Genomic DNA, 16,180 nt, shown 5'->3' with positions numbered 1-16,180 from the left:
ATGTACACGGATGCAGATTAAGCAGGTCATGTTTGAGAAGGTTGGACTCTCTTCGAAAATGTTTGCCTTTTCCCCGGGAATTCTTGACAACTCCTCTCTAAAAGATGTCTCACCTGGTAGGCAGCTAGGGGCATATTGCATGTATGGAGATCTTCAGAAAAAAAAAAAAGAAAAAGAAAAAAAGAAGACACCACACCAACGCAGACCAACAAACCGCAAACATGGCCCAATGTAACTTCAACATAGCGGAGACGGCCCGTACTACCTGAAACAAGGTATATTCGGGGCCCTGCTGTGCTGCCTCCAGCGGATCTTAATTTCAGCCCATCCATCATATTCATCCAGGAAGAAGGGAGAGATTCAGACCGTCATGTCACGTAATTTCTGAACACTAAGCATTTCAGTTGCCAGGTGATCATGAAACTATGTGATCACGGCCTGAATTCTCACAGTTGCTATGTTCAGAAACATGACTGCATATCCTCCAGCGGTTTCAAAATCAGGAGGCAAAGCGCACATAGATAGAACATTTGAGAACATGCATTTTATTGGAAGATTAAACCTGTACAGTTTGCTGGCGAAAGATGAAACGGCTGGCGACCGAGTTAGTCATGGTAAAATATTTACAGATTCTTTTTATGCGCAGGAGCGCAAGCTATACAAGAGATCAGGGCACAATAAACATCAGTTGCTTATGTCGAAGTACTTGGGATCAGCGGGGAAGTCATGCTCCACTCGCAGCTGCAGCAAAGATGAAACCTGTCGTGTTAAAATCAACGGATTTAACAGAACAAGAAACAAGCGAGGAGCAGTACAGCTGTCGGGGATAGGCTGTTTGGGCAAACTTAAATAAGTGTTTTGAAATTATTCTAAGATAAGACTACAAGATGGTTTACCATCATCTCTATGGAATAACAGAATCTCATCTTTAAAGTATGTGCACTTTATGCAACCAACTATACTGTAAATCAACCTGGTTTCAGACTGGTGATGGAAAGAAGAAATGGAAAATGCCAAGATCGGTTTGCGTACCTCGCCTTCATCTGAATCTGAGTGCCTTTGAGGAAATACAACTCTAAGATCATTGTAGAGATAGAATCTACGCTCTTCCTCAGCCACCGTATTACTGTTGTATGGTGCTGATGATGGATCAGATTTGCACCGTAGCATTGATTTGGAGGATTTCTTGGAGGGGCACAGAAAACGTAGGTGCAGAGCATAACGAAGCACACCTCCGGCTGAACTATCATTGATCTTAGAAGATGAGCAGCAGGGTTTCTTTCTACCTAAGCCAACCTTATCCACTTGACAGCAGCAATCATCAGAATCAGAATTGTTTTTCTTACTCCCAGGTGAGCTAGATTTAGTAGATTCTTTAGAATAACTCTCTGGTGAACGACATCTTGCCTTCATATCTTTTTCTGATTCGTCATTTGACTTGCAGTTCTGTCCACAGGAGCAGCCTGCAAAGACAAACAGAAAAATTAGCATTGCCCCAAAGTCTACCAGTTTGGATTCAACCATTATTTGGTATTATCAGGCTACCAGCTCCATTACATTCACAACATAGAGTTCCCCGTTCTCTAGGTTCACTTCCACATGAGACTGACTGAGAAGATTTGGGCCCAATATTAACATCACAGGCCCTGTTTCCTTCTTCCGCAGGATTAGAGGGTAAGACAGAGGGGGACAATGTGACCTTTTGCCGCATGAAAGTCTGTCTCGTTACACAACAAGAGAAACAAGATGAGAACGGCAGATAGAAAAAACAAAAACAGGTCACAACGATTGATAAAGCATCCCTCAGAAAAAATGTAGCACTCAGTCCCTCTGAGAAAAGGTAAAGCATTTTCATTGCAGGTCTCAATACTTTCAGCCATGCACTAAACAATAGATTACCTGCACTGCCCTATTTCCAAATTAGTTCCATCTTTCCAGTATATAGTTGATGGCAAACCACTTGGCAGATCTAATATAGAGGAGCAATGCATTGTAATATATGTGATCTCTTATGCACATGATTAGCATCAAACTAAGCCTACACAAAAGGAGGCTAGCAAGCAACCTGAGAGATGAAATTTGCTCACTCAATAAGGAAAACAATGCCTGAATATATTCAGACAGGTAAACAGAAAATTAGGTAAACATGCAACCATATGATGAATATTCAGTTCTCTACAGTATGCAACGAAAAATATTAGTCCAAGATCGTAGATAGTAATAAATTGTCCATTAGTCATTCTTGTACCTTGGTTCCAGAAGGCATGTCATTCAAATCATAGTTGCAGAAGAAAGTATGAAGTGGAGTTTTCTCCGGGTTGCTCACGACCTGTCAAATTTATACTTTTTATTATTTCAATAGTATGGAGACACAGTATACAACTTCCAAACGCATCTATTCCTGTACACTTTTGTCTCACTGCTGTGTGGGGAAACTAGCCAACGACAAACAACAAAGAATTTTCAGCCGACTTGGCTAGAGATCCCAGCATTAAGAAAATAAGTCCAAACATTTGGAACAATTTCAAACATACAATGAATAGTCCAAGGTAAAGGTGCAAACAACGGAAGGATTGAAAATAAAATGCCAGTCAGAGAAATATCAACCCTGTGTAATGCAATTAAGTATAAAAATCTTTAAAAAAATATATATGCAGACATCGGTGATGCCTATGAGAAACCTATAGACTTAGTAAAGAAGCAAGGATATTTATTAAAAAATGCTCAGTATTATGCATGAACTCAGCAGCATTGATGATATCAATTTCATGCAGCATGGAAGATGGAAGTTAATTGTGTTTTTATACCAGCCGTAACCAATTCTATCAAAGTATAATACAGACAGCTCCATTACCAAGAAAGTTTCTAATCATATAAATATCTGATTATGAATGAGTTCGGATAGAGAAAAACAAAATAGACCGGTGTACGATATAGAACGACATTTCACCAAGAATAAACTGGGAAAAGGCTGGAATGATATTAATCTTAAGGATGCAAAGCAATTCAGTACCAGTTGTATGCGACCCTTAACAGGGATGCGTAGACGACTCTTTGCTGATCGTGAATCATTATTACTATAGCTTCTTTGGAGCTTCGGACTTTTGCTGTTATTAGCAGGCAATCTCCCCGCAAGATCAATAGAAGAATAGTACAATAAGGAACTATCCTCGTCGATGCTTGTTACTGAAAACGGAAGTTTCTGAGTTGTGGGGAAGAAACTACCACCAGTGATATTTAGAACAGCTAAGAAACCATCAATTGTCTGCATTCAGAGAGGAAAAGGGAATCAAGTTCAATAATAAGTAACCCTGTATGGTAGTACACGTAAGTAAACAGAAATTAGAGACCTGTTTGTCTTTTCTGTATGAGTATCGACCAGATAAAAGGGACTCCTCAAAGGAGCCAACTAGTGACCTCCTCACAAGCAAACTTGAACTCCGACCATAACCGATCCGAGGAGATGTAGGGGAGAATTCAGGGCCCCAATTTCGGTATCTTCTCAGTGAACTACATTTAGGTGTCATAACATCAAGTTCATCATGTAAGAAGTTAGTTTCTTCTGATATCTCCTGCATCCTAGTTCCATCAGAACCTCCAGTTTCCTTTAAATCAAGGAAGTCATTCTCAAGACCTCTCATTATGTATCTTTGAGATCCTGTAACCTTAATTTTGTTCATATATTTAGGGCTAAGAGGAGACAAAGAAAGCGAAGAGTGTGCTAATTTCGCACTAGCTGCTAGATGGTCATAATAGGATATAGAATCCTTGCTCCCGAGTAAAGGACCATCAGTGAATGAATTAGAATTGCTCCTAGTAACATCCCATTCTGGGCTCCAATTAGAGCACCTAGAGGTTGGAGTGTCCTGTGTTTCAAAAGAATTGAGGCATCTGGTGTTGGCTTTTTTATTATCTTGGAAGCCAGAACAGTATAGTTTACTGGCTGAATCAGAATTCCTAAATCTAGAATCACCAGAGCAAATGTCAAGCATATCACCGTGGAACTGTTTAGGAAGCACATTTTTCAATGGGGAGAGCAGTCTCTTCCTTGCTTGAAGCTCATGCTGATCAAATGGCAAATGACAATTGCTGTCGACCAAAGATGAATTGACTGTATCTGTTTCTGTTCCATCAGAAGCCCCAATACAACTAGATTCAAAGCCCACAACCCTACTTGCTGGCATATGGACAGAAGGCACCAGTTTAGGACAAAGCCTAGAATTTGCATCTCTCAAGTCAATTTTTGGTCCATGGAGGTCTGCAGGTTCATCAAACATGTGACCATCTTTGGAATACCCATTTGATTCATTCGGAGCATCTAATGCAGTTTTTCTATTAAAATCACCAATCAATGGGTATGAAAACACCCTGCTACTTGAGCTTCCTGCAAGGCCATCCAAATCACAGGCACCGACATCTCCACAATGTGGAGGACACGAAAAGGATGTGTGTGGTGCTGTTGGCGCATCATCCTTGATTGAAGAAAGTTGAGGTAAACCCATTGTAGCCAATCTTTCTTATCCTCGCTGAAAGATTTTGTTTCCTAATTTGGATTTGCACCTAATTCAGAATCTGTATTTCAGTCACCAGAACAGCACTCTGATATCCGACTCAAACGCATCTGAAGCAAGGATATCATTATCTTTCCAATGCTACTACAGCAACCAGAGATGAAGCATAACTTTGAGCCTGAGCAAGCAACCAGAAACCTGGGATGAGCCATACCCATCACAGTCCTGCAGAAGCAAATCGAAGGACATTACATACTTCATCATACTGCTGAGCTCAGTAAATGCTATGAGCTAGTATACTTTATTCAATTCATAGAAGGAAAGCAGTATCAGCTTGTAAAGTTTCTTCTACTTATGCATCAGAAATAGCAAGTGAAAGCCAACTCAATCATTGGATAGCTTGAAATACAGATAATATTATGCAATTCCATTTCCATACTATACATAAATTGAAAAGGTAGAGGTCCATCACGCATATATATCAGTACTATGGAAACAAAATTATAAATGAACCAAAAGTAACATTCAGAGTTCAGGCTAGGAACCCAATCTAATTAAAGAAGGGAGTTAGCATCAGCTAAGCGTATGAAAGCGAGAAGCACAAATTTGGGGCGAACTCTGGAGCATTCGCCGTGTCATCGATCGGGACAAGCAAACCAAATTACCAAAAACAACTGAACAGAGCCCAACATGATAGATCAATTGCGGAAATCCAAAACAAAAACACTTGATAAATCAAGAAACCAGCCTACCAGACAAACCAAACAGAGAAATCAACCGCATGGCCGACTTCAAAGATTTGACTGCTTCGATCCGATCGCTAGGAATTCGCCCAAGAAGTCGGGTCTGTTCCGGCCAATTCCTCCAGGGTTCTACCCTTCCCCTCGATTTCTCTCCCTCCCCTTCCTGACCTTCCCCAGTCCTGCCCACCCTTTCTTGTGTCTTGGCTGCTCTCCCCTTCCTACCTTGTTATCTAATGGTGGCTATATAAATTCTTCAAGTAGCTACGGCCTACGGGTCGTTAATTGAGGCGCTAATCGGATATTTTTTAAGGCGGAAAGCGTTGGATTAGCAGCGCTGGTAGCATCTGGTAGTTTCCAATCCGGCGGAAGGCAGGTTTGGTTTGGCTTGTGTTCCTGTTGTTCGGTTGTTCGATTCCACGCCCACAGAATAAATGTTTCCCAGTGACTTATCTTCCATTTCAGTCCCTAAGGTTCTTCATTTTTAAAAGAAAAGACCTAAACCGATTTTCTTCTTTATTCTATAAATGTGCACGTACTCACATACACGCACTCATCTTTATGAATACATAAACCAACAAACTTACCAAAAGAATTTAAAAGGATTTTCTTCTTTAAGCTCGACAAAATTATTATAGTTGTAGACCAACACATCTACCAAAAAAATAGTGTGTTAATTTACACCGCCTACCATTAAAAGATCATATTGTTAGTTTATGTTGCCTCAAGGCTCGAAGATAATCATTAGGTGTTTTCTCACTTATATCACGAAAGGATACTAACTGTAGCGCCAAGATGACTTTTGGTCGCAGCTAAGGAAGTAATGAGAGTGCAAACACATTTTTATGTAATTAGAGGGTAGTGGTGATATCCTTAGTTTTAGCTTATATATAGGCGGATAGAAGTCAATACTGATAAGCTTCATAAAATTTTGGACTTTTTTATTAAATATGCGGCACATACCACTTTGAGAGAGAAAATACATAATATCTTTCTATATATCCAAACGACAATCATGAAACATCTTCATTTGATAAAAAAAGGATACTAGTAATTATTAACCTCTCCTGCATTATGGACCTTGAGAATGAGAATGATACCCATAAGACTATTCATTAAAAAAATCATTTGGAAGGTGACTTTCTTTTATTCAAAGAAAGAACGAGGGCTTATTTGTTAAGTGTGAGAAATAAAAGAATTGAAGCGTGTGGGGTCCACTGCCGGCGCCGCTCAGATCCTAACTTTCTACTTTTGCATTTGCATCAATCTAAGCCCTGTTTAGTTCAAAAAAAATTCTATGGTATCCATCACATCGAATATTCAAACACATTCTATAGAATATTAAATGTAGTTAAAAAATAACTAATTATACAGTTTAACTGATTAGCACGAAATGAATCTTTTAAGTCTAGTTAGTTTATTATTAGACATTATTTGTCAACTAATAATAAAATGTGCTACAGTACTAAAATTAATAACTTTTCACCAACTAAACAGGGCCTAAAGGACGATAAATTGGAACTTGCATTCGCTTCAGCTTTGCTCCATTTTCTTTCCTTCGTTTCCTTCTCCTGCTTCGTGCTTCCTTGCCACGGCTTGGATTTTCTTTGGTCATTTTCTTCAGTTGTTGGACTACAATATGCATTGGTTCAAGATACTTTGTTTTTTTTTAAAAAAAGCATCTGATTCGCCAAATCGTCTCTTTTTCTGCACCACCAGCGTGCTACGGAAAGCTTGAATAGTCGCCGGCTGTGAATGATGTGATGGGAGGCAGGAGGCAGGGGGCAGTCCACTATTACAGAATGCAGCAGATAGCAGCACTCCCCAGCCAAAAGGCCAGAATGGACGGAGCCACGGAGGCAGGCATCAAAGCTAGCATCAGCTATCCATACACCACCCACCCGTCGATCGATCAGGACCCGGAGGTGTGCAGGGCAATCATAAAGAATCGGGTAATGACAGACAAGGGCCAAGGGCCTGCCTGAATGCCTGATCCACAACGCCATCCAGTGGTGGGCTGGTGGTGATGGGTCGGGAATGGCAAGCGACATCCCTTTCCCCTACGCGTCCGTGTATCTTTTGAAAGCGAGGAGTTGGGTCCATCCATGGCCCCACAAACCCGCAAGTTGCAGAGCACATGTGTTGCTCTCCGGCATCACCATGTGTTGCTCTCCCTGGATATACCACCACCACCGGTACATGGAAGATAGAAGAATCTTCCACCTGGCCGTGCCTCTCTGAGACTCTGATCGCCAACGGCCTCAGCTTCCCTACGGGTCCATAGCCAAACCCGTCGCTTTCGGACGCCAAATCGGATCCTTTGGTGTTTCTACTTCAGGCATTGCTCGAACATGATTTTCAGTTTCAGAGGCCGGCAGCGGCAGGGCCGTTGGATATCCAGCATGGAAACAGAGATTTTAAACAACGCGCAACCAGAATTTCTATTCGAGGACCTCTTGGAGCTCCCTTTAAAATACATGTTATTGACACAATCCCCCTCATGTATATCCCTGCATGGCTCGCGAACCCGAGTTGAGAACCGTAAAGTGAAGCAGAGTCAGGCAGCCATCCGGCTGCTGCGGCGTCGGAGAGAACTGAACTGGACACACCTCTTTGGTTGCTCTACAAAATCAGCTCACGCTAGTTGAGTTGGAGCGGTAGTGGGCACTCATACCATTATGCAACACATCTTTCTCGACACAGACTACGAAATGGAAGATTGAGAAACGATTGGGTCTGTGAATTAGGCTGTTGCCGCCATTGGTACTGCTCTGTAGCAAGCCCGCTTCGCCGCTCGAACAATGTCCTCAACCTGCGAGTGCATAAGGATATATAGTCAGAAAAGTGACAAGGTCAATCACAATAACAGTCAATACCATAGATGAATACCACAGCCATACTCTCTTATAACAGCCAAGTTCCATAATTACATACCAACAAAAATTTCAGAAATTTGACCTCAACATCTTACAGCTATTTTCTCACGCGCCTACTAGAGATTATGGGTTCATAGTTCTTTTCTTCAGGATCTGGTAGATGATTGTACAATTTTGTCATGCACCTCAGAACCTACCAGCTTATGTCATTTGCCACCTATCATCCTGTCTTGCAATAAAGCTATATACGATAAAAAAAAGCTACTAGTGGCACCTAGTATAGTTTTGTCAAAAGGCTGCACGTTAATAATCGATTGTACAAGATGCAGGCCAAAATAAATGGTGTAGGCAAGAAAACTGAAAGTCCGGCATACTAAACATGTTATTTCGGGTGCTACTATTCAAACTGCTATGCCATTAATTTTGTAGAACCACAAATCCCTATGTAAACTTGGAATGAAAGCAAAAGGACAGTCTGTATAGACCTGTGGAACAGCCATCCTCTCTAGATTGGCAGCGTAAGGCACGGGCACATCAGCTCCAGCAATCCTCTCAACTGGCGCATCAAGATACTCAAAGCTGTCCTCGACAACAGCCATGCTGCAAGCAAGATACATTTCAACCCATTATGAGAGATGAATACCATGCAATTTGGCGGCGGGGGGGTGAGCGGAGACAGACCATATTTCAGCTCCAATCCCGTGTTGTGGGAAGCCTTCTTCTACTGTTACTAATCTGTTGGTTTTCCTCACAGATGCATTAATAGCAGCTCTATCCAGCGGTCTAATTGAACGAAGATTGATTACCTGAACAAAGAATTACTAAACCATAAGGAAATTATGATGGCCTCCATGAGAAAAGAGAGGAATCTGGTAGAGCAAGACTGTACTAGTAATTGCCAAAAGAAATACCTCGGCACTGATACCCTCCTTGGCTAGTATATCTGCAGCCTGAAAAATGACAGCACAGGAGAATGCAATCAGAACATCAACTGGGTATATTTTATAGGGTCAATTGTAAGTAGAACTCAATTTCCCCAAAACAATTTTTTTGGGTCAAATTTCAATAGAATATATCTTAGTTTTTAAAAGGAGATGGCCCATAGTACAGATATTCAAGCAAAGTTGAATACTATCTTGTATTCAAGGTGGCACTATGGGCATGTTTGGTTTCTTTGCTCAACTTTGTTGCTAGTGGGAAAGTTTGGGCAAGGAAAACCTTACTAGTGGGAAAGCCATCCTCAAAAGCAAGGAAATGGAAATCGTTGCTCACCATTCCCAAAACCAAGGTAAGGAAAGAAACCAATATATGCATCATCCTTCCTAACCTTTGTAAGCAAGGTTAGGTAAATGATCCAGAACATGTGTTTCATATGGGTCAAGTTAGCAATTCTTGACGAAATATTATCTTTCATAAACAAATACAAACTAGAATCACATTCTCAACCAATAGCAAGTTAAACTTCCGAAAAAACTATAAGACAAAAAAAGCGTAATTCAATACAATTAGCTTAAAAAATCTGGTATTCACACCTGAAGGGCATACCCAACCATCTTGGAGAATGCAATGATTGTAACATCTTTTCCTTGTCTCTCTATCTACACAAAAAACAAAGAAAAAAAAGATTCTTCCAAACAATTCATCAAGATAAGTCTGATGGACTTAAACATTTCACTACAACTGCGTAAATATAAAGACATACCTTAGCCTTGCCAATTGGAAGGCAGAAGCTAGAATCGAGTACCTCATCAGAAACAGGAAATGATTCACCATAACTGCAGAAAAATGAAAAAAACATTATATAATAAGATGTCAACTCAAACATAGAGAAAACAGATGTGCGGGGCAAGTATTGCATACAGAAGTTCATTTTCCAGGAAAACAACAGGATCTGGATCCCTGATTGCTGCTTTCAGCAAACCTCGAGCGTCTTCTGCAGAATATGGTGCTAGAACTTTCAATCCAGGAACATGTGCATACCAAGCCGCATAGCACTGCATACAACCAATGCCCATAAAATATCATGCACTGCAAGAAATTAGACTATAGCTTACACCTTTTGCGCCATTCAACACATTTACATTTTTATTCTGAGGAGAGCATTTAAACACAATATTCAAATGCGGGAGACAAACAACTCATGTAAACAATTTGGTTCTACAATTTATTCAATGTCCTGTAAATATTTCTGACAGAATCGGATATTCATAATACTAAATGATATGCTGTAATAGTTTGTATTCTAAGGAATCGACAGCAGTGAAACGACCAAATAGAGGCAAGTTTCTGCGAATAACCTGCGAGTGTTGAGCACCAACTCCAGCAGCAGCTCCATTTGGACCTCTGAAGACAATAGGAACAGATATCTGACCAGCTGACATGTAGTTCGACTTGGCAGCTGAATTAATGATATGATCAATTGCCTGAATAAGCAAAAGGGTACAGTTAAGGAAATTTCATTTTAAGCACGTGAAATTTGTAATTTGTACTCATTCTCAAAGATTCAGAATATGGGAGTAAGTCAAGAACATGGGCATTATGGCACAAAGGTATAGAAAAAAACAAATAAATACAACAAGGTGACAGGCTGACAGCAGATGGAGAGCACTGAATCATGAACAATGTCCTTGCAGGAAAAGAAATGCAAACACAAAGGAAATTGCCATGCAAGGATTTCATATAACATTATACCAAGTGTCTGATTCAGTAACCGGATCAATATAGATCATAACTGTTCCAATGATTTTATTATACAATTATAAACAAATGCATGGGGATCATGTAAGTTTTGCTAAAGAGAAGAATATCTCTGAACAATGTAACATATTGTTAAATTACATGTAGATTCACTTTCCTGCATAAGGTGCTACTTAAAACATGCCATCAGTAGCAATTTAATTTATGCAACAAATGCAGCTTAGAGACAGGAAAAGAGAAACCTATATGAAATAAGGTACTTCAGAAAACATGAATTTTCTCAAATTCAGGAACATGTGGAGCAAATGGTATGAACAAAAAAGAAGGAATATATCACATTCCAAATCAAGTAAATAAAAAACTAATTCAATGCACACGATGATTTGCAGAAATAATTAAATAACTAACCTGCATTGAAAAGTTAAATGTCATGAACTCTACTATAGGTCGAAGACCATGGTAAGCAGCACCAACACCAATGCCAGTAAAGCCAGCCTGTACATGAACAAAGCAGATCAGTATTAGTATGAGATTAAATCAACCTGACAGCTTATGAATGGTGATTGTTTTTTCCCCAGGTTTTTAACCTCAGTGATTGGTGTATCAAGAACCCTATCAGGGCCATACTTGTCGAGCAGTCCCTTGGATATCTGCAAAGAACACCAACGAAGAGAAGCTTAACACTAATAGCATTCATATATTAGTTCAGTTGCCACAGGGAGATAAAAAACAAATCTTCTTAGAAATGCAACTGACCTTGTATGCACCTTGATACTCCCCAACCTACCACAGAAGTCAAAATTATTAAACCAAAAGAAGCAAAGGAGAGAACAAAACAAACAAGTTCGGTTACTGGCAGCACCTCTTCTCCCATCAAGAAAACAGAAGGATCCGCAGACATTTCTTCATCTAGTGCGGAATTCAATGCTTCCCGCACAGTTATCTAAAAAGAAAAGGAGTAGTTGTGTAAACTTTCTTGCCAAATCTCAAGGTCACGACATAGAAGTACTACTGTAGAGAAGCATGGCATTTTCTTAACGACCTAGCAAGACATATAGAGGTATAATACCAACTGTATCTGAGACAATCATGATTCAGAGAAGAAAAGATCACAACGGACACTCAATAATACTATTTTTTAGCTATCTATAGGAACTTTTCAATCACCAAATTCAACTTAGTTATGCCACAGCTTGGTTCAGTTATTCCTACTTGATCATTTTCTTTTCAGCCTTCACATGTGTTTGCAATCTTCAATTTAGAGGTGAAATGTGAAACGCCCTTGTTTGTTTTGGTAATTGAGTGACAACTTAGGTGGACTAATAAGTGTTTATGTTGAGATACACAGGAGATTAGTCCACACAAAGACACTAGTACGAGCAACATGTGCCATGGAGGAGAAATGACTAAGGTTTGATACTATGCTCATATAGTGTGATCGAGGAGCTCATTGCATATGAGACATGACATGGAGTTATGTGACCAAAGTGGAGAAGATCAAGACAAGGCTTGGCTTGATGGACCGGTTGCAATGGAGAAGGGCAAGTCAAGGTTTTAAAGCGAGGGACCGCGATGCGGTGAAGCTTGGGCAAGATTTGGCGCCGATGGACCGAGGCAACGGTGAAGAGCGAGCAAGGTCAAGATCGATGGACCAAAGAGGTCATGTGATGATATGGAGTGGATCATATCATTTAAGAAAGATCAAGCCAAGTGTTGACTCATGATGATGATCAAAAGGCTTGATGGAGTTTGGTGCTTGTGTGGCATCAACATTTGGGAAGATGAAATGGAATGCGCAAGGCAAAGGTATGACTTGTAGGGCATTTCATTTCACCGGTCAAATGTTGTGTAAAGAAGTGTATGACCGGATTTAGAATAGATGGCCGTACTATCAAGAGGGACAAACTTGTTTGCATATCGGTCATCTAGTGCCACTTGAGCGATCTAACATTGCGATGTTGCTAGGATCGAGTGGCGTGGTGAGATCAAGTGAAAGTTCTTTGAAAATGATTATGAAATGCTAACACACATGCACATGGTGTTGTTCACGTGGTGGTGTTGTCACTTTTGCAATGGAGAAAGAGTTGGAGTTGATGTTTATCAACTTGGGGAAGCAAGAAAGGCTCTTCGGTGTTCTTCGGAGATTAGGTTGGCTCTTGGAGTGAAATACTGCTTTGATCCATTGTGTTTTGGATCAAATATTCAGTTGGGTTGTGTAGCCCTCTGAATAAACTTTCCATAGAGTCCAAGATCACCAATTTTGGACATTGGAGCTAAGAGTTATGGCCGTTTTACCGAGGTACATTTCTGCTGGAAATAGACCTGCGGACGGTCCGCTCCTTGGGGGCGGGGTCCGCCGTTATCTCGGATAAGCCCAAACAGAACCGTTTTTGGCTCTGTTGGTGGTCCAAAATGAACTGCGGACCGTCCGGTCCATGGGTGCGGACGGTCCGCCTTTAAAAGCTGAAACGGATGCAGAAAGTTAGTAGTTCTGTCTTGGGTGTCCAAATTGTACTGCGGACGGTCCGGCCCTTGGAGGCGGACGGTCCGCCTCCTACTGAAAATTCTGGGACAGAAACACTGCGGTTTCTGTGTGTGCTCACCTTTTGAACGGCGGACGGTCCGCCCATGGGGAGCGGACAGTCCGCCGGTCACTTCCAGATTTAGTCAGAGACGTTTGCAAATCAGTTGGTTCGAGGTTTTGAACCGCGGACCGTCCGCCCCAGGGGTGCGGACAGTCCGCCCGGGGCTCTAACGGTCGACTCTGACACATAATCATTGCAGTTCTAGCCGTTGATTTTGAATGGCGGACGGTCCGGTCTCTGTGAGGCGAACAGTCCGCCAAAACTCTGTTTTCACAGGATTTGAGTGTAACTGCTAGTTTGGGGCCTCCCTCTATAAATAGAGGGTGTGGCCGGCCATTTGAGGTGGCTGAGCACCTTGGGGACTTGGTGTCCATGTGTGAGAGTGCTTGAGAGCCCTCTACTCACTCTAACTTGATAGTAATCATCCGATCGAGTGAGAGAGCGATTCTAGTGCGATTGCTTTGAGAGATTGCATCGAGTGGCACTAGGTGATCGTGTTGCAAGCCGGTGTGCTTGTTACTTTTGGAGGTTGCCACCTCCTAGACGGCTTGGTGGCAAGAGGCTCCGTTGAAGCCCGCAAGAAGATTGTGCGGTGCTCCGGAGAAGAGATTGTGAGGGGTATTGTGCTCACCCCGCGGGAGCCGCGAAGAGCAACTCTAGTTGAGCGAGACGTGAAGAGCAACAAGTGGTCCGGCCGGATCATGTGCTAGAGCTCGGTGTGAGCACTCCACGTGGGAGAGTGTGACTTGAGAGTCACCACTAGCAAGAGGATCGGCAGCAACCTTGGAGTTTGTCTCAACAGGGATTAGCTTGGTGGCAACCAAGTGAACCTCGGAATAAAAATCACCGTGTCAATTTTGTCTACTCTTCTCGGTGGTTTGTATTCTCCAAACCATAAGCCTTGTATTTACATTCATCTATATCTTGTGCTTGTATAGTTGCTCCCTAGTGATTAGTTAGCTTGTGTAGCTTGCTAATCATCTTCTTGCTTGTGTAGCTAGAAGTAGAGATCCTAGTGTAACTAGTTAGCTTGTGTAGCTTAATTAGCTGCTCGTGCTTAGATTGTGTAGCTAAGCAAGTTGAGCTCTTGGATTTGGATTGTGTATCCTTGTCCTTGAGCATCTAGTGAGCTTAGGTTTGGTTTTGTGCTTTTGCTCATTAGAATTGTGTAGGAGCCCCCCGGTTTGTGAAGTACTAGTGGTTAGGCTTGTGTGACTTGGCATTAGAATTGTTAGGAGAGCTGTTACTAGCTTAGCACTCCATTTGCTTTGTGTATGATCTTTTTGGAGGTGCGAGTCATAGTTAGAGGGGTGAAGTCTTGGCTAAGTGAATAATTTCAATTCCGCATAAGTTTCGGTTAGCCGGCGTAATTAGTTTTAGAAAGGACTATTCACCCCCCTCTAGTCCGCCATCTTGACTCTACAAAATGGCATGGTGATGATGATGCCACGTCCTCAGGAGCAGGCATTGGAACAAGTAACAGGTAACAGCATCTGATAAGATGATCAAGCAAACAAGATCATCAAATCATATAGTGCACCACCACCATCTACTCAGAATACCGTTCAACCCGCCAAGGAGAGCTAGCATTCAGATTCCCCTGGTGTCAGATACTCAGAATACTTAAATATCTTAATAGCTAAACAATATCTGTGCTGCCATAATCTACAACTGCACCAGTTTGAACCGCAAACAAACTAATTGTCTGCATTATTTATACACAGCTGCTCCATCACCCAACCACTTGATGCCTGCCACCTACCCGTCACCCTTTACAGCTACTATCATCAAAATCCATCAAGGTCGACAACAAACAACTGTTACCGGCACGAAGTTCCTGCCGTTTGGCATCTAGAACGAAAGCAAAGGAGTTTCTACCATCTAGGGAGAGAATTTCCACAGCAAAACAAAGCATCTGGCAAACGAGTACGGCACGGCGAGCAATAGTCCACCGGAGCGCGAACATTGGCAGCAGGGAAAACGGTGACTGGCAGCGGGACGAATCCCATTCCCCCCATCGGAGTAAAAAAAAAAAGAAAAAAGGAAGGGAACATAAGCACAGTATAGTTCGAAAACGTGAATAGATTCGACAGCGCGTGCGTGCCGGCGGGATCGTGGGTTTAATGTTTGCGGAGCGCGAGCCGCTCACCTCCTTGGCGGCGGCGGAGTAGGTCCTCGCGGCGGCCGCCGGGCGGAGGGCCTGCGCCAGCTGGCCGAGCACCTACGCCACGAGGGGAAACGGATCACGGTGAGACCTGAGACCAAAGCGGGAGCGGGGAGACCGAGCCCCGCGACGAGGACGCGAGGAAAGCGCGGTGGCGGGCGCGCGGGGGAGCACTCACGCATCCGGATCCGACAAGCCGCCTCCGCGCGACGCCCAGCATCTCCGGCGCGGTCGGCGGACGGCGGGGTTGGAGGCTGGCGACGACGGGTGAGGAGGTGGGGACTTGGAGGTGTGGAGGGCTGGCTGGGGCGAGGAGAGGAGACGATGAGATGGATATAGGTGTATCTGTATCCGGGGAGGGAACCCACCCCAACCCAAGGCGGTGGCGGTGGCGATGGCGGCGGCGGGGTGGGTGGGTGTCTGTTCTGGCAGGACACGCCGCGGTCGCTGCGCACGCCTGGGAAAATGGCCTGCGTTCTGGCAACGGCTTTGCTTATCCAGGGCTTCAGTACTAATTGTATTAGAAATTTTTTATTATTTATTATTGGTATTAAATGAAGCCAGTTTGCAAAACTAACTCCACAGCTCTGCGCTACTCCGCGAGACA

At 42.6% G+C, this 16,180-nt stretch overlaps 2 protein-coding genes across 3 annotated transcripts; both read right to left on the bottom strand.

The window, feature by feature from the left end:
* Positions 1 to 518: 518 nt before the first annotated feature.
* Positions 519 to 5,676, bottom strand: LOC120713012. 2 transcript variants are annotated; one of them, XM_039998969.1, is made up of 7 exons: positions 5,264 to 5,676; positions 3,351 to 4,736; positions 3,014 to 3,265; positions 2,249 to 2,329; positions 1,558 to 1,717; positions 1,033 to 1,463; positions 519 to 741 (listed from the first exon to the last, which is right to left on the bottom strand). In XM_039998969.1, exons 2-7 carry the CDS (start codon positions 4,500 to 4,502, stop codon positions 685 to 687), a joined length of 2,133 nt encoding a protein of 710 aa, XP_039854903.1. In that variant the 5' UTR covers positions 4,503 to 4,736; positions 5,264 to 5,676; the 3' UTR covers positions 519 to 684. The 2 variants fall into 2 exon arrangements, with proteins under 2 accessions (XP_039854903.1, XP_039854902.1); XM_039998968.1 differs by having other exon boundaries at positions 540 to 741; positions 1,546 to 1,717; positions 5,264 to 5,666.
* A 1,969-nt stretch (positions 5,677 to 7,645) lies between these two features.
* LOC120713011 (pyruvate dehydrogenase E1 component subunit beta-1, mitochondrial-like) lies at positions 7,646 to 16,052 on the bottom strand. Its single transcript, XM_039998967.1, has 14 exons — positions 15,752 to 16,052; positions 15,559 to 15,630; positions 11,687 to 11,767; positions 11,581 to 11,607; positions 11,412 to 11,474; positions 11,233 to 11,319; positions 10,425 to 10,550; positions 9,988 to 10,121; positions 9,830 to 9,902; positions 9,660 to 9,725; positions 9,039 to 9,077; positions 8,809 to 8,933; positions 8,613 to 8,727; positions 7,646 to 8,063 (listed from the first exon to the last, which is right to left on the bottom strand). The coding sequence occupies exons 1-14, from the start codon at positions 15,791 to 15,793 to the stop codon at positions 7,995 to 7,997; spliced, it is 1,119 nt and encodes a 372-aa protein (XP_039854901.1). The 5' UTR covers positions 15,794 to 16,052; the 3' UTR covers positions 7,646 to 7,994.
* Between the last annotated feature and the right edge of the window lie 128 nt (positions 16,053 to 16,180).

This window comes from Panicum virgatum, chromosome 6K (assembly GCF_016808335.1).
Source record: "Panicum virgatum strain AP13 chromosome 6K, P.virgatum_v5, whole genome shotgun sequence".
Classification (NCBI taxonomy): Eukaryota; Viridiplantae; Streptophyta; class Magnoliopsida; order Poales; family Poaceae; genus Panicum; species Panicum virgatum.
The sequence above is the reverse complement of the archived record's forward strand: the minus strand, read 5'-3'. Positions and strand labels throughout refer to the sequence as shown.